Below are 25,824 nucleotides of genomic sequence, written 5' to 3'. Positions count from 1 at the left end.
CCCCGCTCTGCCCCCGAACCTGGGGCGGGACCGCGGCTTCGCTGAGGGAGGCTCTGAGGGGTGGTGACCCCGTGGGGGTGACGCGAGGGGCGGCCCGGGAGCCGCGTCCGAGGAAGGAAGGGGTGGTTCGGACAGCTAAAGGTGAACGTTCCCGGGGAGCTTCGCCGCTGGGAGGGGAAGGAGAAGCCCCGCGGGGGGGTTCGGTGTGTTGGTGCTGTTTGGGTTTGAGCAGTTCTCTCGAGCAGAACCCTTGGGCTCAGGCGTGTGGAGGAGGTGGGGCCCTTCTGGACTCCGAAAGGTTCCGGCAGCGTTTGTCAGACGTTTCGGTTTAATCCCCCCACGGCACCACCTCTGCTTCCAACCCAGTTACCTGGGAAGCCGCTGCCTGGGAGCGGCCTTTCCCTCCTCCGCAGGCACAGCCTCACAGAAATACAAACCCAGCCCATCGCACGGCACCAAACCGGCGTTACAGGGAATGACCCCCAGGACCCCGAACCGAACCCGAACCCTCCCGGTACCGCGCCCTCCGCTACCGCTTTTCCCCGCTAGGGGGCACCACCGCGCGGGTCTGCTCCCGCCCCGCCATTGGCTGTTCCCCTGGGGAGCGGCACAGCTGATTGGTCGGCTCCACCCTCTGGCCACGCCCCCTGTCAGGAGGCCCGCCCCCTCAGTCCCGTCATGGCGGAGAAGGCGCAGAAGGGGTGAGTGCGCTCTCTCCCCTCATCCCTCCCTCATCCCCCCCCTCATCCCCAACACTTCCCCTCACACCCCCTCTCTCATAGCGTCAAGATCGCCCCGGGGGCCGTGGTGTGTGTGGAGAGCGAGATCCGCGGGGATGTCACCATCGGTAAGGCCCCCACACACACCTCCGGCCCTTCCCTCTCCCCTCAGGCCGTGAGGGGATGCTGAGGCCTCTCTCTCGGCAGGGCCCAGGACTGTGATCCACCCCAAGGCCAGGATCATCGCCGAAGCGGGGCCCATCGTCATCGGGGAAGGGAACCTGATCGAGGAGCAGGCACTCATCATCAATGGGTCAGGACCCGGCTCTTGCTCCTGCCCAGCATCCCGTTTCTGGGGAGCCCACACAGATGTGCCCTGAGCTGTGTCCCTCAGAGCCAGGCTGTACCGGGAGAGATCCTGGTTGGGGAATCTTGCAGTGTGGAAAGGGTTTGGTTGGAAAAGAGCCTTAAAGCCATCAAGTCCAATTCTTAACTTGTCACTGCCATGTCCACCACTAACCCGTGTCCCACAGGACCACAGCTTTGAAATCCCTTCAGGGAGGGGACTCCACTTTTACCCTGGGCCAGGGCCTGACAGCCCTTTCCATGAAGAAATTATTCCTAATATCCAATCTAAACCTCCCCTGCTGCAAGCTTGAGGCTGTTTCTTCTTTTTCTATCACCTGGGAGAAGCAACTCACCCCCCCCTCTGGTTCCAGCTTCCTCCCAGGCAGCTGCAGAGCCAGAAATTTCCCTTCAGCCTTCTTTGCTCCAGACTCAACACCCCCCAGGTCCCTCAGCTGCTCCTCTACTTGTGCTCCAGACCCTTCCCCAGCTCCATTCCCCTTTTCTGGACACACTCCAGCACAAATCCCTCTCAGTCTTCCCCAACCTGAGCTTCTCTTGCAGCTTTTTAAAGGCTTTTTAGCTTAAAGATGGGAGACCCCTGTGCCAGGTGAAGCAGCCAGGCTGGAGTGGATGGGAGGGATTCAAATCCTTGTCTGCAGCCCCTCACAAAGCTGAGCTGCCAGATGGGTGGGTGTCTTGGTGACCTCACAACCTGCCCCATTTTCCAGCTACCCAGAAAACATCACTCCAGAAACCCAGGAGGTGGAACCCAAACCCATGGTCATCGGCACCAACAACGTTTTCGAGGTCGGGTGTTGTATCCTTGGCTAAGACAAAGCACTGCTGGGCTTTTACCTTTTGAAACAGAAGCAAAACAGGGTTGTGGGGTTTTGGTTTTTTTAAAGTTTTCTTTAGCATAACCCCACAGATTCCCAGGCCATGAAGGTGGGAGACAACAATGTCATCGAATCCAAAGGTAACCTCGGGGCTCCTCGCACCGCACAGCCCCTGCTGCTGATGTTTTGGGGGATAGGATGAGGTGCAGGGTTTGGCTCTGACAGGACTCCTGCTCCTTTTCTCCCTCTTTTTCCCAGCTTTTGTTGGCAGGAATGTCATCCTGACCAGTGGCTGCATCATTGGGGCCTGCTGCAACATCAACACCTACGAGGTCATCCCCGAGAACACCGTCATCTACGGGGCCGACTGCCTGCGCCGCCTCCAGACCGAGCGGCCCCAGGTGGCTGGGACACACCCTGACACGCTGTCCCCCCCTCACCAGGCTGTCCCCCCCCTTCACCAGGCTGTCCCCTCCCCTTCACCAGGCTGTCCCCCCCCTCACCAGGCTTCCCCCCCCTCACGATGCTGTCCCCCCCCTCACGATGCTGTCCCCCCCCTCAACCAGGCTGTCCCCCGCCCTCACCAGGCTGTCTCCCCCCTCACCAGGCTGTCCCCCCTCACCACGGCTGTCCCCCCCTCACGCAGGCTTGTTCCCCCCTCACCCACGGCTGTCCCCCCCTCACCACGCTGTCCCCCCCTCACTCACGGCTGGTCACCCCCCTCAGCCACGCTGTCCCCCCCTCACCACGCTGTCACCCCCCTCACCACGCCTGTCCCCCCTCACCCACGCTGTCCCGCTCCCCTCAACTCAGGCTGTCCCCCCTCTCACCGATGCTGTCCCCCCCCTCACCAGTGCTGTCCCCCCCCACCTCACCACGCCTGTTCCCCCCCACCTTCACCAAGGCTGTCCCCCCCCCCACCAGGCCTGTCCGCCGCCCCCTCACCAGGCGGTTCCCACCCTCCACTCAGCGCTTGCCCCCCTCACCAGGCCTTTGCCCCCCCCTCACCAAGGCTGCCCCCTCCTCACCAAGGCTGTCCCCCCCCTCACCAGGCTGTCCCCCCCCCTCACCAGGCTGTCCCCCTCCCCTTCACCAGGCTGTCCCCCCCCTTCACCAGGCTGTCGTCCCCCCCCTCACCACGCTGTCCCCCCTCACCACGCTGTCCCCCCCTCACCACGCTGTCACCCCCTCACCACGCTGTCCCCCCAACACCTCTCCTCTCTCCCCAGCCCCAGACGCTGCAGCTGGATTTCCTGATGAAGATCTTGCCAAATTATCATCACCTCAAGAAGACCACCAAGGCCACCTCCACTCCTGTCAAAAGCTGAGCACTCCTGGGGACTGACCTGCTCACCACCTCCCTCATTCCATCTTGGAAAAAAGAACCACCTGGGTTTGTTTATTTAATGTCTTTTTGGTTTTTTTTGGGGTTTTTTTATGTTCTGCCAAGCACCTCAGACCAGCTGTGGGTCTGTTGTCTCTCTCACCCGCTGTGCGTGCTTTGTTTGGAAATAAAATGTCACCTCCTCTTCTGTCCCAGCTTTTTTCCGGGTCAGATCACCACCCACGGGGGATGTTGTGCCCCTGGTCACACACAGGTGTCCCTTGCTGCCACGCCTTGGGACAGCCGGGCCACCCGCTCCTTCCCCGGCCTGCCAGCAGAGGGAGATGGCCCGCGGCGGGGGATAACCAGAGGGAGGCTGTCCTGGCCCCGCATCCCTCGATCCACGCGGATCCTGGCGTGGGAATGGCCGCGGAAGGCTGTCACCCGCTCTCCTCGTCCTCCAAAGATCCCTCCTGCTCGGCTTCCCGCCCAGAGGTGCAGAAGGTCCTCAGATCATCAACTTTTTCTTCTGGAGAAGTTGGGACAGGTCCAGGCTTCCCAAGCCAGCCCTCCAGATTCCCCAGGACCTTGCTGACAGCTTCCCCTCCCGTCCTTGTTCAGCACAGGGTGAGGAAATCGGGGCTGGAGCAGAAATTCCTGTAGGAAAGGGGGCAGGGAAAGAGAAGCAGCTGGCTGCAGGACAGGGGGTGGGTTTGGGACCGGGGGCTTTCAGGTGGGACAACCCAGTGGGTTTTCTCCCTGAGGTTCAGGCAGAAGAATGCAATAAATAAACACAAACCCACCGGGTTTGTTGAGTTTTTTTGGGTTTTTTTGGCTTTCCCATTCCAACCCCAGCCCCCAGCAGTGCTGGGAAGCTGCAACCCATCCCCAAAACCCGGTCCAAATAAGGAGCATTGCCCTGGGCCAACACCATTTCCTCCTCTCCCAACTCCTCCAGAAAGAGGTGGAAACCTTTCCCAGGGATTTCACTCCAAAAGCAAGACACCCCGCAGATGTGGGTGGCTGGATCAGCCCACCCCGTGCTTCAGGTCCCTTCTCGTGGCCACCTCGCCCCGGTGGATGTCACCCCCCACCCCCCGCCCCCATCTGCTGCAGCCCCCCCGCCTCTCTCCCTCCCTCCCTCTCCGCAGGTTCGGTTCTGCTCTGGAAACCTGCAGGTCGGTTTGGCCGCTTGATGTCACCGGGAAAGCGAGCGGTGACATCAAACGCCCCGTCCCTCGCCTGTAGGAACCTTCTGCCACCAGCAGGATGTCCTCAGCGTCACCTCCTGTCCCCGTGTCATTGTGTTGCGGGTGGCATCTGCTCCGGACACGGCCGCTGGTGACAGGCGTGTGACCCTCGGGGTCTCTGTCACGCAGCTCTGCAGCCCTGCGGGGGCACAGACCCCTCCCTGGGGACACCGGGGCTGAGGTCAGGCCGGACACGGGGCATGAAATCAGGTGAGCAGCCGAGAAACCATGGAAACCATGGAATGGGCTGGAAGGGACCTCAAAGCTCCTCCCGTCCCAACCCCCTGCATGGGCAGGGACACCTCCCACCAGCCCAGGTTGCTCCAAGCCCCATCCAACCTGGACTTGGACACTGCCAGGGATGGGGCAGCCACAGCTTCCTTGGGCAACCTGGGCCAGGGGCTCAGCACCCTCAAATTAAAGAATTTCTTCCTAATGTCTGACCTAAATCTCCCCTCTTCCAGTTTGAAACCATTAAAAACTTGAAGAGGTGAGATTGAGGTTAGACATTAGAAAGAAATTCTTTAATTTATCAACAATAAGTCAACAACTTGACATTCAGCACCCTCACAGGGAAGAATTCCTCCCCAATATCCAACCTAAATCTCCCCTCTTCCAGCTTGAAACCATTCCCCCTTTGTCCCATCCCTCCAGGCCCTTGTCAAAAGTCCCTCCCCAACTTTCCTGAGGGCCCTTTAGGTGCTGGTAGGGGCACTAAGATCCCCCCCGAACCTTCTCCTCTCCAGGATGGACAACCCCAGCAGCTCTCTCCATATTTTCTTTCCTTTCCTTTCCTTTCCTTTCCTTTCCTTTCCTTTCCTCTTCTCTTCTCTTCTCTTCTCTTCTCTTCTCTTCTCTTCTCTTCTCTTCTCTTCTCTTCTCTTCTCTTCTCTTCTCTTCTCTTCTCTTCTCTCTCCTCTTCTCTTCTCTCCTCTTCTCTCCTCTTCCTGCCTTTCCTTTCTCCTCTTCCATCCCTTGGGGCAGGGGGGGAGCCCAAATGCAGCCCAGGGTGGGTGTGGAGGGGGAGTGGGCAGCGCAGCCCCAGGTGGCTCTGGTTGAGGCCATGAGTGGCCACCAGCCCCGGGCCTGCCCAGGGTGAGGAAGTGGCCCAGGTCCCTGCTCTAATGTCACCAACCCCCAGCCCCCCGCTGCTTGTCCCTGCCACCCTTCTGTGCCCTTGTGTCCTCAGCACTGTCCCCTCCTCTGCCCACAGCCCTTGCTGCAGCCATGTCCCCAGGACTGTGTCCCATTTCCCCAGCCGTGTGTCCCATGTCCCTGGGACTGTGTCCTATGTCCCCAGTTTTGTGTCCAGTGTCCCCAAACCTGTGTCCCCACCCTGTGTCCCTGGTGATGCTTCCCTTGTGTTTTGTACCCCAAGTCCTGTGTCCTAAAAGGGGTTCCATGTCCCCAGCCCTGCGTCCCATGTCCCCAACCCTGTGTCCCGTGTCCCCAGCCCCGTGTCCCTTGTCCTCACCTTGTGTCCCATCTCCCAGCTCAGTATCCCGCGTCCCCAGCCCTGTGTCCTGTATCCCCAATCCCGTGTCCTCACCCTATGTCCCACGTCCCCATCCTTCTCTCCTGTGTCCCCAGCCCCGCATCCCGCTTCCCCCCGACAAACCCCACCCCGTGTCCCTTGTCCCCCTCCCTCCCCTCTCTCCCCGCACCCTCCCATCCCCATCCCGCCCCGTCCCTCCCCCGTCTCCCTCCTCCGCCCCGTCCCTCCCCCGTCCCCCGTCCTCCACCGCCCCGCCCCGGTCTCCCCCCCCGCCCCCGGTGCCTTCAGCACCGCCCGCCCGGGCCGTGGCTGCCGCCGGCGGGACGGGACGCGGAGCCTGCCCGGTCGCACCATGAGCAACCTCCCCGCCGACCGGGAGGGCGGCCCCGCCGACACCGGGCTGCCCGAGGAGGAGGTAGGGGAGGCGGCGGGGTGTGTGTGGGGGGGTCAGCATCCCCCTCCCCACCCGCGACCCTCACGCACCTCCATGGCGCGGGAGGGCGTGGGGGGGACACCGTGCCGGGGGGGGTCCCATCGGTGCTGGGGGCGTGGGGGGCGGTCGGGGCATCCCGCACTCCCGGGGACCCCCCCTCCGGGACGCCGCTCCTGGGGGAACTTCTCCCCCGCCGCCCCCCCACAGCCTTCCCCCCAAAACACTGCTCCCCCCTCACACCCCACCCGGGGGGGACCCACACGGCGCAGCCCCACTGGCGGAGGGCGAGGCGCAGCTCCCCCCAGGATAGGGCGGGGGGCAAAGCAGCCTCCCCGCAGCCCCCGGGGTGGGTGCTGGGGGTGCGGGTGGCCCAGGGTGCCGCTCACCCCGCCGGCTGCGTGTCCCTCCTCCAGGGGGTCTCACCCCAAAGCGGAGCCAAAGGTCCCCACGGGGGACAAACCCCCCACGCCCCGCCACGGGGGAGGAGGGAAGGAGGGAGGGAGGGGAGCGGGTGGTTCGCTCTCGCCAACCGCCGAGTTCCTGGTTTTCTCCGTGACCTTGAGCTGGGAGTGTGGACTTTGGGAGGTGAGAGCGGGCAGGTTGGATTCTCCTCCTCACCTTCCCCCCCGCCGGGCTCCTCCCGCACCTCCCCGCAGGCTCCGCTCCGTGGGTAACGCCGGGATGTACCGCAGAGCCGCTCCCCCGCTGTCTCCTTTGCCTTGATTTTATTTATTCCAGAGGTGCTTCCCCGGCCTGAAACTTCCCAAAGTTTCTCAAAAGCGCTGCAATAAAATGGGGATATGGTTTTTTTTCAATCCCCAGCGAGGGGTGGATGATGCTGCGGTGCAGCCATAGGTTACCCGGCTCCCGCACCCTGCAACCCGCCCCCGCCCTTCCTAGCCTCATAACCCCTCAAAAAAATAAAATAAAGAGGGAGAAGGAGCAGCACTCATCCTGTAGAGACGAACCCAGGCTCTGGGAGGTGGGACAAGCTCCTGCTTCATCCCCACTGCCTGCTCCGGGCACCCCGGGGCAGGGGGTGCTCCCCATCCCTCTCACCTCCTCTCCCCCCGGTGTAGGAGGTTTTGGGGGGTAAGAGCAATGTGGAAAGGAGGTCACGTCCCGCTCGGGCCGGGTGAGAACGGCATGTGAAAGGCTGGATGGAGGCCTTATTTGGTAGAAGAGCAGCTCCGGAGAGCCCTGCTCATGGCCCTCGACCCCATCCCATGCCAGATCCCTCATCCCGGGGGACCAGGGAGTGGGGAGGGGACCCCCAGGGATGTTTTCAGGGGAGGGAAATGCTCAGGGAGTGGGAAGGTTTGTTCTCATGGCCCCTGCGTTGCATCCCCCGCCCTCCATCCCCCCCCCTGGTGCTGCTCATTCCATGCGTCCGGAGAGTTTGGGAGCAAACTCCAGGCAGGACACGGCCATGGGTGACCCCCGCCCCTGCCCGCTCTTCCTTTGCTCTGTTGCAATCCCCCAGCTGCTGCTCCCTTGGCTTCTCGCTGCCTTTTTTTTTCTTTTCTTTTTTTTCCCCACCGCTTCCTCGTTCCAGCCCCAGACTCGCTTTGCCCTAAAGGTTGCTGCGTCTTTCTTCCCTTCCCACCGCCGGACATTTTTTTGGCTACCAGGTCTGGAGAAATGGCTACACAAGTGATGGGGCTGGAGGCTGAGCCGAGGTCCCTCGGCATCCCCCCGGCCCCCCCTTTCTGTAGCTCGGGGAGGTTTGCGGGTTGGCGGCGTGCGGGCTCGCATCCCGGTAATCTAAACCCATCCCGGGAGGAGGCTCCATTAGCGGGGTGAGAGGATTTACACCGGGATTAATCCCGGCGGGCTTGGAATGCACCCTCAGTTTACTTTGAGAGGGGGAGGGAGGGCATGGAAAGAGGGGGGAGGGAAAAAAAAAATAAATCTTCCTTTCCCTGTTTCCCTGCTCCATCCCAACTCGATGCCGTCGCCTCCCCGCCGGCGAGCAGCCATGCGGGTAATCGGCTGTGGGGAATTAAATCCAAGTTCCCGATGGAAAGGGGGTGGCCGGGAGAGGGGTGGGGGGTGGGGGCGGGGGGGAGCCCGCCTTGAAGGAGGCGATTAAATGCCTGGTGAATGAATCACCTTCCGCCGCTCCCCTCCGGCCCCGCGGTTAACGATTACCGGGGGAGATGGCTTGGGTAGGGGCAGGGGAGTGTGACAGTGACAGCCAGCAGCCTGGAGTGTCCCTCGGCATCTCTGGGGGCTCCCAGTATCCCCCACAGCATCCCTGGGGACAGCCAGCATCCCCCCCGGAATCCCTGGGGACACCCAGCATCCACTCCCCCCCCCCCCCCTAAAGGGGCTCCTGCTTACCTTGAGGGGACAAACCTGTCTTGTGGCTTCCTGGGAGGAAGAGGAGGGCTCTCAGCAATCCACCATGGATATCTTCATGCTGGAGGCCATCCTCGAGCTGTGGGCTGCAGATCCCAGACACCTCTTGGCCCATGGGCCTCACCTCTCCTTGTGCATCCCCAGTTCTGTCCCAGCAAAGCCCTTCCAGACCTCCAGCATCCTTTAAACTGGCCCCAAATGGGACATGGTGGATGGTGGGGAGCAGAGGTGAGAGGGAGAGGCCAGAAACAGAATGAAGATGGGAGAGGAGAGCAGCAGAAGCTGGGAAAAGTCTTTTTTTTTTTTTTTTTTGCAAGGACATTAAAAGCCAGGAGGACACAAACCAGGAGTGAGGTGCTTTAGGTGGGATCCAGTATCCCTGACAAATCCAGGAGCTGTGGGGCACAAGAGCAGAGGATGGAAAGGAGGACTTGGTGTGCTCCTCATGTGGTCCTGTAGCTGTTATCCCTGATGAAGGAAATCTTGTGAGGTCCTGTGCCTTCCCAGAGCAAACATCAACACTTCTGACCTGGAAGAAATCTTTGCTTTCACCCCAAATTGTGACAGGGAGGAGAGGTGGAGAAATGCCCTGCCAAGAAGAAAATATGAAACTGAACTGAAACGCAGCAGTTTGGGGTCTCCTAAACCCTCTGGGTTGTGGGAATCCCACTGCTCCAGCTGATCCCTGCTTGGGAGCTGGAGACTTGGCCCCATTCCTCAGGACACTCAGGAGGGTGTCTCGCCCCATCCTTCTCTGAGGTGTCATTTTTTCCCTCTGGAAGAGCATCTGCCTGCTGCCAGATGGGCATTTGGGCTTTTCTTTCCCCCTCCAAGGCTGGATTTGACCCTGGGAACGTTCTTGGCAGAGCAGGGAGGCTGAGCCCCTGGGATCTCAGCACAGGAAAGCCTGGAGCAGCTCCCTGCGGGCCCGGGCTCCTCTTCCATTTAAGGGCAGGAGTTTTATTTCCGCTGAAAACCTTTCCCTTGGCAGAAGGAAATCCGTCCTGCCGGCTGGGATTGATCCCTCAGGACGCTCCCTTTTCTCTGCCAGGTTTAAAGGCAGCCCCAGCCCTCCCACCTGGTCCCTCATCCCCAGGGAAGGATGCTGCTTACACGGGACCTCCTCAAGACGTCCCCTTGATGGGGTGCAGATGGGGAGCACCCACCACTTCGGATCTTCTCCTTCCTTCCTCCCACCCTCCAACCCCCCAAAACCATCCTTTTGGGGTTGACAACCGGACTGGGGTTCCTTTGGAACCCACCTCCCTCTCCCTATTGTATAATTTCACGGTTTAAAACTTGGCCGACCCGCGTTTGACCTTTCAAAGAAAACAAATCATTACCCAGGAGAAGCCGGGGCTGAATTTAGGAGGGTTTGTTGTTTTGTTTTCTTTTTTTAATTTTTTTTCCCAGGGTCTTTTATCTCTCCCATCTCCCCTCCGCCTGGCTTTGGGGATAAAGGATCTGGCAAGCTCGATGGGGTTTGGATTTCAGGGCAGGAATTGGTGGTGGGATCTCCCCTGGAACCATCTTGGGGGTTTCACGCAGCTCCCCAGGGAGAGGGAGCCCTGGAGGGGTGATGGGGCAGGCAGGGATGCTCAGTTCCTCTTCCAGGAGCTGATTCCCCGGGAAAGGGCTAAATTTACCTTCTTTACACTGAATTTCATGGATTAATCCCTCCCTGACCCTGCCGGGAGCCATTTGGGCCGTGTCTCCATGGGGAGATGGTGCAGCACAGGATGCTCCATCACTCTCTGAGCTCCCAACAGCGGCAGAAAGTTGGTGAGGGTCCCCCAGGCCCCTTAGGAAGGGTTTACAGCCCCCCCTGGATGATGCCACCAGAGGGGACAGGCTCTGGAGCAGCCCCGGGGCTCAGGAGGAGGCTGAGGACATCGCCGATCTCATCCACTCCAGCCTGCAGCATCCCTGGGGGCAAGGCTCTCAGCATCCTTTCCCTGGATGGCTTTCCAGGAGGAATCAAGCCATGGGATGGTTGTACTTTCAGGGCTGGTTGGGGTTTTTTGGCAGTTTTTTCCCCCCTCCAGCATAGCCAGGGGTGGGTACCAGCAGCAACACGAGGGATATATGCAAAAAAAGCAAAAAAAAAAAAACCCAAGCCCCCAACAAACCTTTTGTTATTTACTGGCTGCAGGTCAGGCAGAGGTTTTGTTACACAAAGCAGGAATGTTTGGGCTGGGAGATGAGGGGGAGATAAGTTATCTGCAAGAGAAAGAGGAGATGTCAGCAGGAGAGTGGGGCTGGGCTGGCTGTCCCTGGCTGTTTCCACAGGTCTGACCCAGGGAATGAGGTGGGCAGGGTGCCTGGGCAAAATAGTAAATAAGAACTATCAAATAATGGTGAATATAAGCTGGTAAGAAATATCAAATAATAGGAAATAATAAATTTATAAATATATAAATAATAAACAATAAATATGACATTATATAGAAGAAGAATAAAAATGGCAATGTAAAATAAGTATAAATAGATATAAATAATACAAATTCATAAGAATGTCATGATAGTGAATAAATATAAAAAGATAAATATATTTATCCCTGGAGGTGTTTATATAGTGTGTGGCCCTGGTCCTTAGGGACATGGCTTAGTGATGAACTTACAGTGCTGGTCAAAGGTTGGACTGGATGATCTTGAAGGTCTCTTCCAACCGAAGACATCCTGTGATTCTGTGATGAAAGAATAATAGATTTTAAAGGATAATAAATATCAAATAATCAAGGTTTGGGGTTTTTTCCCCTCCTCCAGCCCCAATCTGGCAGTTTGGCACCTGGAGTGGGTGACTTTGGTCCAGCCCCTCTGGACCAGCTCTCATAAGGCATTTGGGTGCCTGAAAAAAATTAACTCATCCATTAAACCCTGCAGATTTAATTTAAAATGCTGTAGGAGAAGCTGCTGGGAGGGGAGAGGAGGAAGAGTTGGGGGTTGCTTCTCCCAGCCCTTAATGAGTTGCTGCAATTAATCAGAGACAATAGGCATTGTCTGCAGCATGAGGGCTCTGCTGGGGCTGCCAGGAGAATCACAGAACCAGCATGGTTGGAAAAGACCTTCAAGATCATTAAATCCACCCCTCACTCCTACACCACCTTACCCACTGGATCATCCCCTGTGCCAGAGAGGGCTGGGAAGGTGCTGGCAGCATTTTTGGCCCGGAGAGCACTTGGTGTGGTGAGGATGGGGCTTGGTCACCTTCCCATGGTGTCCTGGCAGCTTGGTCCATGGTCACTTGAAGGATCAGGATGCTTCTCCCCCCCAGATTCTGCATCCCCTAACCCTGGCTTAGAGGTTTTTGGCTGCCCAGGAGGTTCCTCTTGGGTTGGCATCATCCCACTGAGGGTGCCACCACCTGAGGAGGGGCTGTCCCCAAGTAAGGGGTGAGGGGGGGTCACCAGGAACCTTCTTCTCTTTTAGGTGAGGACACTCTTTGTCAGTGGGCTGCCTCTGGACATCAAGCCCCGAGAACTCTACCTGCTCTTCAGGCCCTTTAAGGTATTGGGGAGGGGAGAGGGGAGCTGGAAGTGTGGGGCTGACCCATCCCCATGGTCTCACCAACCTTGGTGGGACCCAGGAGCCCGATGGTTTCCCCAGAAAAGGTCTTGTTTGGGTCACTTTATTCACAGAACCAAGTTTCTGTGCCTTTCTGCCCCAATACCCCACAGGGAAGTGGCACCAGGTGCTTTGATTGCAGTTAAACCCCTGATAATAAAATAAGATTTGATCATAAATAAAAATACTGCATGCTCAAATAAACACACCTTGACCTGCACCCAATTCCCCCACCCAGCTGTGGGGTGATGGAAGTGGGAGGTTTCTCTCTCCAAAGGGGCAGCTGAATTGTGGGGAATTCCACCCAAACCCTTTTTTTTTCCCCACAAAATCTCTATTGTTGGAAGAGCCTTTCAAGCTCACCCAGTCCAACATTTCACCACCTTTTCCTCCTTTCCTTGCAGGGCTACGAAGGGTCCCTCATCAAACTCACCTCCAAGCAGGTAGGAGCCTCTCAAAACAGGGCCAGCATCCCACCCTGTGCTCCCACCTTCCCTGGGGTTGGGGTGGGGGGAATATTCCCTTCTCTGCCCCCAAGCAGTGGGGTTGATGCTCCCTCCTCTCCTCCCTCCACAGCCCGTGGGCTTCGTCAGCTTCGACAGCCGCTCCGAGGCAGAGGCAGCCAAGAACGCCCTCAACGTGAGCCTTGGGATTTATCTCCCCCTTCCCCCATCCTGGGACACTCTGGGAATTCCTGGGATAGATGGATGGGCCCCAACGCATCTCTCTCCTTCCTCGAGGAGGGGATGCATCCCTCTCACCTTTCCCAGGAGTGCTGGAAGCCTCCTGGGTCCAGCCAGCCTGTCCCAGCCTCTCCTGCTTCTTCTTCAGCAGGGGATGGGGATAAAGGAATAAAAAAATAAATCCAAGCTGAAGCTGCAAACAAAAAAGCAAATTTCACTTTCCTTAGGCAGTGAGGCACAGTTTGTCCAGGGAAATTGTGGAAGCTCCATCCCTGGCAGTGCCCAAGCCCAGGTTGGATGGGGCTTGGAGCAACCTGGGCTGGTGGGAGGTGTTCCTGCCCATGCAGGGGGTTGGGACTGGATGAGCTCTAAGGTCCCTTCCAACCCAAACCATTCTGGGATTCTATGAGCTCCGTCCCTACCTCCGTGGAGTTCAACCTCCTGGGGAAACAGTCACAGGGAGAACCTTGTGCAGCTGCTCTGATTCCTCCTCTTGTTTTGGTTGGGATTTCTTTCTTTTTTTTTTTTTTTTTTTTTTTTTCATGGTTTGTGTTTTTTCTCTTCCTTGTCTTCATTTTCAACATACAGCTTTTTAGCATTTTTTTTCTCTTTTTTTTTTTTCTTTTTTCCCCTTCTTTTTTTTCCCCCTTTCTTTTTTCCCCCCTTTTATTTCCCCCTTCCTTTTTTTGGCTCTGTTAATCTGCCTGGATAAGAGCTCAGCTTGCAGAGATGCTGATTGCCAAATATGGTCCCGATGCTAAAGATGCTGGGAGGACCTCGAGCCGCCTCGGGGCCTGGCAAACGAGCTCATTTCAAGGCTGGAAGTTCTAAAAAAGAAATAAAACACATAATTGGCAGTTAGTCAGGTTTTCTTGTTTCTTGCTGCAGTGCTCCCCACTTCCTTCTCTCCCCACCCCAGGGCATCCGCTTCGACCCCGAGATCCCCCAGACGCTGCGGCTGGAGTTTGCCAAAGCCAACACCAAGATGGCCAAGAGCAAACTGGTGGGGACCCCCAACCCCAGCACCCCCCTCCCCACTGCTGTACCTCAGTTCATCACCCGTGAGCCCTGTAAGTACCACTCAGGGGGGCTCCAAAGGGATGTACCCCCCCACCCCTCCTTCCCCCAACCAACCAAGCCAGAAGGTTTAGGGGTGTCCCGGGAGTCACCCCCATCCTCATTTTCCTGGGGAAAACATCAGATTCAGGGAACTGAATGGGGGATGTGGTGATGGGGGAGGGGTTGGGGTGATGGGGGCCACCAGGTCCATGCCAGCTGGTGGCCAGGGGGTCCCTGGAGGGGACCCAGGGGAGGTGACAGCCAGCGAGGGGGAGCAGGACAAGCCCTGGGTGCTGCTTCACCATGCTGGGGAGTTTCTGAGTGAGGCAGCTGGAAGGGGGGGGAGATGGGGTCTTGTGGAGACCTCAGTGGTGGTGGCACCAGCGTTGTGCCAGGGCTCTGCTGGTGGGAAAGCATTTCCTCCTGGGGACACCAGGTTGGTCGTTGAAGTTCTAGGGTGCTCCAGGGCATCCCTCACCAGTGTTCACCCTGTGGCTGAGTTCTGGGGATCCATCCTGCTTTGGGGGGGTGGGGGAGAAGGAAAGCCTTCCTGAAGGAAGGTGGGGGCTGTGGGTGACTGTTAATTCTCCCTCTCCTTCTCCTTCTTTTCTTGCAGACGAGCTCACAGTGCCTGCACTTTACCCCAGTAGCCCTGAAGTGTGGGGTCCATACCCTCTGTACCCAGCGGAGTTAGCACCTGCTCTACCTCCTCCTGCTTTCACCTACCCTGCTTCACTGCACGCCCAGGTAATTCCAGACCCATCCACCAGAGCTCTGCTCACCCTCTCCCAGCCCATCCCTCTTTTTTTCCCTCCCCATCACTAACCTCTGCCTGGCTAGCAAGCACTTTTTTCCACCACCATCCCGCTCCCCGAGATTTAGGGACAGCACCCAAGAGAGCCAGCGCCTGCCTCTTCCCAAACTCCTCTTTTTGCCTTCCTACCTTTGCTCTCACCTGTGCCAGGTGGGGAGGGAAGGATTTGGGATGCTCAGGGGGTGGGGGTTTGTCTCCATCACTCCTGGCCAGACACAAGATTGGGCACCAGAGCCCCATGCCCTTGGAGCATCACTGGGATGAGGCTGGGTTGGATGTGGGGCATCAAACCAAAGCAATTCCAACAGGGAGCAAAGGCAGAGGAGCCACTTTCTACTGGCCAGGTCCTCACCTGCCCCAGGGAGAAGAGATGGAACTCCTGAAGCAGTGATCTGCAGTGCAGCTCTTGGGGGTGATGCCCAGAGCAGCATCGTGGGGGATGGCCCTGGGAGAAGATTCCAAGGTTGGGTGGGCAACAGGGCAGCTGCCTCCTCCCCAGCACCAGCAGACACCATCCCAGCCTTCCCTCCTTGTTGCTGGCTCCAGCTTGGTGGGGAGGAGGAGGAAATGAGCAGGGGGAAACGGATTTGCTGGATAAGCCACATCCCAACAGCTTCTTGGCCCCGGCCCTGCCTGGGGATGGAGCGGGGTTATCCGGAGTCACCACTGCTGGGAGCTGGAGGCAGCCTGGGGATGGTTGGAGCAGGAGGGTGAGGACAAGAGCTCAGTGTATGAACCAGCTGCTGCTTTTGGATGGAATCCCAAGGGGTTCTTTTTTGGGGGGGTTTATAGGAAGAGTGGTGGTAAATATTATAGCAGCCACTTCCTTGCCTTGTCAGATGAGGGCTAACAGGCAGCACCTGCACCGCTGCTGGAGAAGGAAACGGGGGAGTAAGGAGGCTCCCAAGGAGCCCCCCAGGAGAACCTGGGCTGAAACTTGGTGTTAAGACACTGTTAAGAAACATTAGCCCGGTGGGGACAATGGTGGTGGCACCTCCTGGTTGCTGGGGTCAGGAGGAGGGGACCCTGAGGCTGGTGGGGCTGTCATGGTGTTGCCTGGCAGCGTCTGATGTTTCCTCACCTCTGTCTGGGGGCTTTGCAGGTGACACTGTCCCAGCTGGGAATGGCTGTCCTGGTGGCATTCCAAGATTATTATGAGCAGGAAAGGGGCAGGGAAGGGGCAGGGAGTCCCATCCCTCTCAGCCTCTGCCCCTCTTGTCCTTGCAGATGCGCTGGCTCCCTCCCTCCGAGGCTGGTTCTCCGGGCTGGAAGTCCCGTCAGTTCTGCTGAATGCCGGGTGAGTGCTGCCTGCCCAGCTCCTCTCCTCCTGGGGAGGGCTCAGGGACACTTCCACCCTCACCCCAAGCACCCCCTGCCACCCCTCCCAGGGTCTCCAGCAGCTCAGGAGACCCTACACCCACACCAGCCAGGCCAGCTTCTCAAGTTGGATGGAAAAAAACAAGCCAACCCTGCCAGGAAAGTCAGGAAGATGCATCCATGACTCAGAGTTTCATAGGGGGATTCTCCACCTTGTGGATTCAAGGAAGTGGGGAGGCTCTGGCATCAGCCAGCCCTGCCACCTCAGCCATGGCCACCAGGCTCAGGCACCCAGGGAAGAGCAGCCCTGGCTGCAGCCAAGCCCAGCCTTGGATCTGCAAAGCATTCACTGTTTTATTTTAGGCCCAGCAGATTAAAAATAGGGAGCAGCGAGGCTCTGAGAACTGGTGGTTCTTCCAAAATATGGAACGGGCCAATGTTTCCAGCTCCAATGTAAGCAGAGCCGTATTTGGGAAAGGGAGATGAGGGAATCCTTGGGACCAGGTCCACCTGCCTGCAGCAAGCCTGGTAACCACACTGGAGGGTGAGGATGGAGGGTGGGGAACCTCTTGGTTCCCTGACTGGCTCCTCCAGCCTGGAAGGGCCATGGAAGGGGTTGGGAGCTCAGCAGGGCAGGGTTAAGCTGCCAGCTGCTTCCCTGAGGAAGCCTCTGCAAAGGTTGTGGCTGCCCCATCCCTGGCAGTGTCCAAGTTGGATGGAGCTTGGAGCAGCCTGGGCTGGTGGGAGGTGTCCCTGCCCATGGAAAGGGCTTGGAACTGGATGAGCTTTAAGGTCCCTTCCAACCCAACCCATTCAGTGAGTCTAAAATAACCACTCCCCGTGACACACCAACCTCAAAGTCCCTTACCCTCTGCTGTGTCCCCTCACAGGTCTCAGGTGTGTGATGGTGGCCTACAGTCAGTCTTGTGGGTATTAGTGGAGTCTTCCAAGGTGGCTACTGGGTTGGCGAGCTCTCTGCAGAACCACAGTGTGCTGGTAAGGCTGGAGCACAACTGGGGGACACACAAAACACAGCCCCTGGGGCTTTGCTGCTTTGGGGAGGGGGTAAAGGTGTGAGAAAAGCAAGGATATCCCTGAGGAAAGAAGGTGAAAGCATCCCCAGAGTTGAACCCTGGTGCCTCTCTGCCATTCCCACCTTTATCGGAGTTATCTGGAATTTGGAGAGCCCAGGAATGCCTCTGGGCTTTGAATTACCCCCGGGGTAATCTCATCTCTCCCTGCTTGCTTCCTGCCTTGGATCAACACAGAACAAATTCCTCTTAGGTGCAAAATTCAACTTAACTCTCAGCTTCCCAGCTGGTGGGAAGTTAAAAAAAAAAACACCCCCAAAACCCAGGAGGAGCCATGAGGAGCAAACTAGGACCAAGTGGGTCTGTCCACCCTGCCCTTTCCCAAGGAGCCTGGTGCCCAGTTCCCAAAACAAACCTCCCAGGCTGTGAGGAGCTTCCCCACAAAGGAAGAGAGATTAACCACAGCCCCTTTCCCACTTTCCTTCAGCCTCAAAATTGTGGCTGTTTTTGGTTTGGGGTTTTTTTGTTTGCTTGTTTTTTTTTTCTTAACACCTCTCTCTGTTGTTGCAGGCTTGAAAAGAAAAGAAAAAAAAAACCAAAACCAAAACCAAACCTCACACAAGTTTGGATTCCTCCAAGACTTTCCCACAGCCTCTATCACACATCTGCTCTCCTCGAAGAAAAACAAAAAGCATACCTAGTAATAATATTTTCCTCTTTTACACTGTATATTTGTAAGAAAGAGTGTGTTACTTCTGAAAGCATGGTTTGGACAGGCATCGCTGTAGCCTTTGAAAAGACTTTTCAAAACAGAACCATAGGAAAGCAGACAAGAAAGAAAAAAAAGAAGAAAAAAGGCATAAAAACGAGAGCAAGTATTTTTGTTACCAAAACCTCCTAAATAGGACAATCTTACACTGGGTCGGACCACAGGTTTTTGTGCTTGAAATGCTGCATGTTAAGGGTTCACGTGTGTTGCAGACGTTGGGTGGGCAGGAATTGTGCTCTGAGACTCCTGCAGACACCTCCAGTATTACTCCTTTCTTCCCAGTTGTACCAAGTGACAACCAGGCAGGACAATCAGAAACTTTCTTATGGTGGTTGTTGTGTTGTTTTGTTTGTTTGTTTGTTTGTTTTTACCTTAGGGCTATGTTAATAGCTTGCTGTGCAAAGCTTCAGCATGGCACAACCGTCAGGATCAGGGATGGGCAGGGACAGCCCGTGCATGTAGCAAGGGTGACAATTTGCCTCCTCCTCATCCTCCTCCTCTCCTCCTCCTGCCACGGACTGCTTGAAGTTGTTTACACCGAGGCAACGTAAACTGCTGTATGAGGAAAAAAAAAAAAATTCCAAACAAATAACAAACTCTCAGTTCAGCTTAGAACTGTACCCTGAGCAGGGGTTCTAGGGTCAAGGTTCTGCCAGTCCAGCAGCTCACTCTGGAGCATTCCCATCTTTCCATGTGCAAAGACAAGAAAGGAGGCTGCTGCCACCCTTGGGGTGGTGTCTGTAACCTTTACAGAGATTGCCTACCAGCTAAGAAGCCCTCTTGACATACTCTCTTCCTCCTCTTTGCTCCAGGAGGAATTTGGGGAAAACCAAAACCACCAAAAGAGCAAAACAAAGCAAAAAGAAAACCTCGATCAGATTTCAGTTTCTTGCAAAAGGAGGGGTGCAAAACTTCTTTTGTTGCCTTCCTGCTGCAGAGGACACCAGCTCAGAGCTGCCCATGGACAGTTTCTCAGCTGCACTGAGGAGCACAGGGTGCCTGTGGCCTGCTTAAACATCAGAACCTTCTCCTTCCTTCCTTCCTTCCTTCCTTCCTTCCTTTCATTCTGTGGGCAGGCTGGGATTCAGGCTGCTGGAGCTGGGGTGGGGCTGGGGGTGAGGGTGGTGTGATAGGGAACTGTCCCATTGGGGTCTTCTATAAGGAATGGGATTGATAAAGGTGATGTGAGAAGAAATCAATCCCAAGACAGACCTCTGAGGGGCTCCAAAAGGAACCATACCAGCGTTTCCAAGCGACAGACCAACTCTTTTAGCCAACTATTTCCTGTACTTTGTCTTGTGGAGAGGAGAGAAGCTTCCATGTTGTCTACTCCGCTTTTGGAAATGTGTTTAAAGGTACTTTTCTATTGTAATTTTTTAAAAAATAAAACCAGTGATTATTGTAAGTTACGTGCAGAGCATTGTTGGGTGCTGTGCATCTGTTCAGGAAGAGGGAAAGGGATCCCCCCCACACCCCTCAGGGCCTTGGGGAACAGCAGTCTCCCTTCCTCCCTCAGGGTGTTGGAAGACAAAGCTCTTGAGGGAGGCAGCAATTTTTCAGGTCCTGCTTAGATCTCTAGGAAAGCTCCAAAATCCAGGCTGGGAAAGATCAGCAGGCTTTAAAGAAGTGAGTGGCAAGTTTACAAGATTTTATCAGTTAGTTTTTAAACCTCCTAATCTTGGCACAGGGCACTGGAGCTAAGCAGCGATTTTCCATGAGCTCAGCCACAGCGGAGGCAAACGTAACCTAGAGACCAAGGGCCAGATTATTTATTATTTTTATTTTTTAACACGCTGAGAATCTTGAGAATCTCAGCTCATAAGCCCAACATAGAGATTGCTCCTCCCAGATAAATGCAACCACTGTCCCCAGGAGCTTCGGGCTCCAAAACCAAAGCACCAGAAGCAAAACAAAGCACCAGGAGCAAGCTCCAGCTTTGGACCTGCAACCCCAGGGTGGAAGGAAAAGGCAAAGTGCTGTTACCTGAAGGCCCTGGCTGATGTTGGATGCTAATTCCTGACACCCGTGTCCCAGGGACCAGCTGGATTCAACAGCAAACATCCTCCAGCTAAGAGAGGGGTGAAACACACAGGCATCCATCCTCGTGGCTTTCTCCTGGGCACAGCATCAGCTCCCATCGGAGGAAGCGGGGCCACGCTGAAAATATTTAACCTCTTGAACCATTCTTTTTGAACTTCCCCTGTAAAGCCAGAATGTTTTTTGGCTCTGTGTTGCTGCCCGTCCCAGGTGTCCCCTTTGCCCGTGGTGACCTTTCCCACGTGGCTGGGGGGAGAACATTCCTTCCCCGTGACCGGCGGGGACACTGACAGGAAGGCCCGAGCTGCTGGCTGACACCAGGAGATTGCAAAACGGGACCAGGGACTCCTGGGCCACTGCTGGCATCTGATACCCCGGGATAAATCCCAGAGGGACACCAACCGGCAGAGCTGGAAAAACCCAAAATGAGAAAAATCTCATGGTCTCACGAAGAAACCAAAGTCTTTCTCTCCCCATCCTCCCCTAACGCCATGGCTGAGCTGGGGGAGAGGGGGATGCTCCTTGCTACACCTCCCTGCATCCCGAGGAATGGGAACAAAAGGGAGAAAGGGAGGTGTATGTCCCCAGGGATTGCAGGCAGCCATCAGCAGGATCTCGGGGATCAGGAGATGGAGATTCGCCAGGCAGGGCAGGGACAGCAAAGGGCAGACAGAGCCGGCGCCGGGGCCGTCCGGAGGCACCCACAGCCCGGCCGGGGCAGGGAGGAGGAGCCAGCTCAGCACCCGCTCCTCTGGGCCTCCTTGGAGAGGAGGGGGAAGGAATAACAAGGCCTGGAGAGGAAAGATGAGATAGCACTGGGGTTTGGCCAGGCAGCTGGAGAGAGGCTGAGACACAGGCTGGGAGGGAAGGCTGCAAGTAAGGAGGAGGTTTGTGAGGAGAGCTGGAGCCAGGGGCCAAGCACTCAGCGTGGATTTGCTCCCTGATTCTCCAAGGCTGTGGGAATGCAGAAGTGTCAGCCAGGCTGAACACTCAGCGTGGATTTGCTCCCTGATTCTCCAAGGCTGTGGGAATGCAGAGGTGTCAGCCAGGCTGAACACTCAGCGTGGATTTGCTCCCTGATTCTCCAAGGCTGTGGGAATGCAGAGGTGTCAGCCAGGCAGGGGCACCACTGCCTCACTCCTGTCAACATGACAAGGCTCCATGTGCCCCGGGAAGCAGAGGCCATCCCACTGCTCTGGGAAGGACGGGGAGAAACCCACACATGGATTTAGGATGAGAGGGAATGGTTGCAAACAAAAAGAGGAGAGATTTAGGTTAGGCATTAGAAGAAATTCTTTGCTGTGAGGGTGCTGAGCCCCTGGCCCATGTTGCCTGAAGAAGCTGTGGCTGCCCCATCCCTGAGGAAGTCCAGCCTGGATGGGGCTTGGAGCAACCTGGGCTGGTGGGAGAAGAAGCTGGATCTAGATGATCTTTAGGTGCTTTCCAACCCACTCTGTGATTCTCTGCTTGCACAGCAAACTAAGAAGCCCAAGGCTTGCCCAGGGGCCATTCCTGCAGGCCAGGGCAGCCATCCCTGCTCTGGGAGGGTCATTCCAACTCAGGGAGTTGAGGAGGATGCTGTGGATGTGTGTCCTGATACTGCAGGCTTCAGCCAACACCTCAGCACCATTATCTGCATCGCTGAGGCTGGAAACCCAGCTGACAGCAGAGTTGGAAAAAGCAAAGCTCAGAAACACCATTAGCAGATCTCTGAAATGCTGCTTCTGAACCGTGGGGAAGTCAACCATTAGCAGAACCTGGGCCTTCATCTCTGCAGTCTCCATAATTAATAACCAGCTCAGGAGGGAATAGAGGACTGTAACATAACTGATGGAGGCAGAAGGAAATCGTACTTCAGGCTTGGATGGTAAGCCCAGAAGTGGCAGGTATAGTCAAAAAAATTAATGGGAAGAACAACCTCCTGCCTTAACCATCCTTTCCCCCTGCTGTGCTTGCACTCTGCACAACACCCAACACACGAGGCTGCTGGAGCCCAACACGTGGCTCCCAACTGCAGAAGTGCTGATGGGTTTTCAGAGCCATGGCTGCTTTTTTCCTGGGGCTGCTGGGTGACACAGAGCCCTGCACACACTTGCAAACCAGAGCAGCAGGAAAGCAAGCCAGCAAGAAGCAAGAACTGCTCTTACAGAAAGCTGGGTGGCACTGAAGGAAACCAGGGCTGGGACCCACAAGAGGTCTAAGATAAAACCTCTCCCATTTTCAACAAGAGATCTGGACAGCACCTCGTCTTGTCTGGGTGATGCTTGAAACCTCCATCGGACTGAGACACCTCCCCACCAGCTCTTTTTCTCTAATATCCAAACCAAACTTCCCACATTCCCCTATTACATCATCTGCCCTGGCTGCTAAAAAAAGAGTTTGACCACATCTCCCTCTCAGATGCTCTTCACACTTCCAATGAAGTAGCTGCCTCTTCACCACCACCCCAAGCTGCCCCAGTTCCACACACCCTCCTCCCAGGCCCTCTGCAGCCCAGGAGCCCCAGCCAGGCCCTCCCCAGCATCCCTTTGGAATGGGGAGAAGCCCAAACTTCACACAGCTTCCAGGTGTGACCTCCTCAGGGCTGAGCAGACAACCAACAGCTTCCTTTGCTCTGCTGGCCCTCACCCACAGGCTGTGTTCACCTTGCCCACCAACCCAACACCCAGCAGGGTGGAGAAGCTGCCTTCCTGCCCTGTCCAGACAAGCTCTCTCCTCTGGGAACTGCCACTCATCCTTATCTGCTTCCTGGGGATGTGCCCAGAGAGCCTGCACAGGGCTGACAGAACAGACAGGGTTGGGAACACACCTCTAGGGATCCACAACAACAGCAGCAAGGCAGCAGCAAAGCCCCTCTCCCCTGGGAGGAGGAGATGGAGCCCTGATCCAGCCAGTGGTGTCCCTCAAGGACCCAGCCATATCCCTGACTTTACAACAGCAGAAAATCATCAGGCAGGGGTCCCAGCTCTCCTCTCCCTGATAGTTGTTAGTGGTTACCCTTGCTGGTCTTAACCAGTCACCAGTAAGCACTCAACCCTCCCAGACCTCCTTTCCTAGAGGCAGGAGCTGCCAGAAGCCCCCAAGGCAGTAAGACACAGAGGAATTTGGGGCCCTGGTACATTAGCAGCGACCCGAAAGCAGCAACAAAGCTGGAACTAATGAGATGTCAGTGCCATGGCTGCTTCTAATCATCTGCAAACACAGCCCCTCCTCAGCAGCAGGTACCAGGAGCTTGGCTCTCCCCTGTGGCCCAAACACTGCCTGCCTGTGCTCATCAGAAGTGACAGCCCTCGCTGGCCAAAGCCACGTGCAGGGTTTTTACACCACTTGTCAGGGCTCCCTTGCCTCTCTCTCCTCTGCTCTTCTAAAAGCTTTGAATGATCATGATGAATTATAGATTAGCTCTGGTACACGCCCGCCTTATGTCAGCTTTCTCATTCAACCATACAAAATCCTGCTGCTTCCCATCCCCTTCCAGAATGATCATCGTTAAGGGAGGAGGAGGTGGAATAACTCTTCAGTCAGAGCAACTTCTAGGAGAGAAACCAGCAGGGCTCCATGTTTAGAGATGTGACACCTCTGGGCAAAACAACAGTGCTTGTATTTTGGGGGTGAGGAGGAGCAGATGATAGAAAAGCTCTGGTTGACATCTAGAGACACAAGGATGCCCTAACAAGCTCCTCCTCATGGGTGACTGAAGCCCCTGATCTCAGTGGGCAGGCATGCTGACATTCCTACCAGATGACCTAGAAAAAAATACCTTTTCTGAAGCAAATCCTAGACCAGAAACACCTGGCTAGAGAGGAAGAGCTACCAGCAATGTGATCCCACCAGCCCCCTCCTCCTCCAGTTTCATCAGGGTGGAATGGGCACACTTCTCTCCCAACAGGATGAACCAGTGGATATGGAGGGGGAAACCAAGGACTTAATTCTGTCGATCTTCTTGTCTTCCTGGTTAACAGCAGACACTTCCAGGGAAGGAAGAGGAAAATGGAGGCATGGCCCACAGGACAGAGCATATGATGCTCCTCAGCAGCCCCTTCATTCCATCAGACTGTGGGAGGAAGGATTTGGCCAAAGAAAGCAAGCTGAGGGCACGATGGTTTTGGCCACTGGGAGAACCATCTTGCCAGACACAGAACAGATGAGAACACCCTGGGGGAAGATGAAGTGGGTTTAAGTTTTATCTCTTATGCTGAAACTACAGCAAAAAGCCTGATTTGGACATCAGGCTGTGAAGAGCCTGAAGTGGACTGGAGTGGTACAAAAATGCTTTCAGCAAACAGACTCCTGCTGATACTGTTGAGACATTTTCAAGTTGCACGGGTGGATTTTTAAAGAGGTCCTGGAAAAAAACCCGTATGGACCCCTGGGAGTTTCTCTGATAGAGAAACAAAACCCAGCTCCTGAAACCCAGGAGAAAGAGAGGAGCTCATGATTATCTTCTGAACTTGCTTTCTTGATGACTGCTCCTCTATATGTCACTAAGTGGCCAATGTGAGCTTCCATTCAGCTCCTTTTGAAACTGTACCCCAAAAAGCTGTTCCTATGCCCTCTCTGCCAGTACAGCAGAGGCTTCCTTCAGTGAGGAAAAGCATCTAATCCAGCCTTTCCCAACTGGACACCAACCAGACCATTGTGTTCCATTGAACACTGGACCCTGACAATGCCACACAGAGCTGGTAGAGCATCTTCCTTTCCTGCTCTCCTAATTTTGACCTGACTTATTTTGAATCTTTGAAAGTAGCTGGAGGCATTTTCTGTAGACTCCCTGTTATCTCAGTTGCTTCAGATGAGAAACAGAACTGTCCTGCCTCACAGTCTGCTTTGCAAGCTCTGCTTCACAGAGAAAGGGTAATGCTGTGGAAGACAACTGGGAAGTTACCCATAAAAATCCCAAAGGCATGAAGGCAACTCAGAGATCACCAAGAGCTCTGCTTTCATCTGAGCACCACCACTTAAAAAAGAAAAAAGAAATATCACTGCTCAAAAATGCAGTGGAGAGGAACCTTTTTTTTCTTTTGAGTGAAGATGACAGAAGGGAGGTGAACAGTTTTGCAAGTGCTTAAAGAAGAGATGTACTGGAATTAAAAAGCTTAAGAGGAATTGCTTCTGCTGACCTGGAAATATAGGAAAGAAACCTGTTTCAAAACCAGCTGGAACAGCATGTCTTTATATATATACATATATATATTAAAAGCATGAACAAAAATAAAAATATAAAATAACAGAAGAAACCTCCTACTGGCTTTTAGCAACTCTTCAACAGGGCTGTTATGCGCAGTGCTGGAAGCATTGCTGTATCTCAAAAGAGCAGTTGTTAAACTCAGAAGATAAATGCTACACTTACACAACTCTATTTCTTCCCCAAGGAGATGTAACTTGTTTGGTGGGACAGCCACAAAGCCTTATTCTTCATCTGTCATGTGCCCAGACCCATAGAATCACAGAATATCAGGGTTTGGGAAGAGACTCCACAACCTCTCTGGGCAGCCTGGCCAGACTCCCCACCCCACAGACAGAAGTTTCTCCTCATGTTGAGGTGGAACTTCCTATGTTCCAGTTTAAACCCATTATTCCTTGTCCTATTACTGGCATCACTGGAAAGACTGGCCCATTCTCTTGACACCCACCCCTCAGATACTGACAGACATTCCTAAGATCCCCTCTCATCCTTCTTTTCTCAAGTTAAACAGCCCCAGGGCTCTCAGTCTTTCATCACAGGAGGGATGCTCCAGTCCCTTCACATCCTCATAACTGATCCAAGGCCTCTGCTTCAGCCCC

The 25,824-nt window shown here is 55.4% G+C and overlaps 2 protein-coding genes and 1 long non-coding RNA gene across 6 annotated transcripts; 2 read left to right on the top strand and 1 right to left on the bottom strand.

Annotated features, from left to right (window-relative positions):
- Nucleotides 1–27: 27 nt before the first annotated feature.
- Nucleotides 28–3,431, top strand: DCTN6 (dynactin subunit 6). Its single transcript, XM_030450060.1, has 7 exons — nucleotides 28–701; nucleotides 783–847; nucleotides 927–1,032; nucleotides 1,796–1,884; nucleotides 1,996–2,043; nucleotides 2,162–2,304; nucleotides 3,133–3,431. The coding sequence occupies exons 1-7, from the start codon at nucleotides 679–681 to the stop codon at nucleotides 3,229–3,231; spliced, it is 573 nt and encodes a 190-aa protein (XP_030305920.1). The 5' UTR covers nucleotides 28–678; the 3' UTR covers nucleotides 3,232–3,431.
- Nucleotides 3,334–4,649, bottom strand: LOC115598279. The gene is made up of 2 exons (XR_003987539.1): nucleotides 4,480–4,649; nucleotides 3,334–3,884 (listed from the first exon to the last, which is right to left on the bottom strand). It is a non-coding gene; the product is annotated as an uncharacterized LOC115598279 (long non-coding RNA).
- A 1,598-nt stretch (nucleotides 4,650–6,247) lies between these two features.
- On the top strand, nucleotides 6,248–19,404 carry RBPMS (RNA binding protein, mRNA processing factor). Of its 4 annotated transcripts, none has more exons than XM_030450059.1 (8): nucleotides 6,248–6,387; nucleotides 12,196–12,273; nucleotides 12,735–12,773; nucleotides 12,907–12,969; nucleotides 13,933–14,083; nucleotides 16,114–16,183; nucleotides 17,094–17,199; nucleotides 17,805–17,895. In XM_030450059.1, exons 1-8 carry the CDS (start codon nucleotides 6,325–6,327, stop codon nucleotides 17,808–17,810), a joined length of 576 nt encoding a protein of 191 aa, XP_030305919.1. In that variant the 5' UTR covers nucleotides 6,248–6,324; the 3' UTR covers nucleotides 17,811–17,895. The 4 variants fall into 4 exon arrangements, with proteins under 4 accessions (XP_030305919.1, XP_030305916.1, XP_030305918.1 ...); XM_030450058.1 differs by lacking the exon at nucleotides 17,094–17,199 and adding an exon at nucleotides 14,689–14,819 and having other exon boundaries at nucleotides 6,254–6,387; nucleotides 17,805–17,830; XM_030450057.1 differs by lacking the exon at nucleotides 17,805–17,895 and adding an exon at nucleotides 14,689–14,819 and having other exon boundaries at nucleotides 6,255–6,387; nucleotides 17,094–17,182.
- The last annotated feature ends 6,420 nt before the right edge of the window (nucleotides 19,405–25,824 follow it).

Source organism: Calypte anna, chromosome 4A (genome assembly GCF_003957555.1).
Source record: "Calypte anna isolate BGI_N300 chromosome 4A, bCalAnn1_v1.p, whole genome shotgun sequence".
Classification (NCBI taxonomy): Eukaryota; Metazoa; Chordata; class Aves; order Apodiformes; family Trochilidae; genus Calypte; species Calypte anna.
Note: the sequence above shows the minus strand (reverse complement) of the source record. Positions and strands in the feature narration are given on the sequence as shown.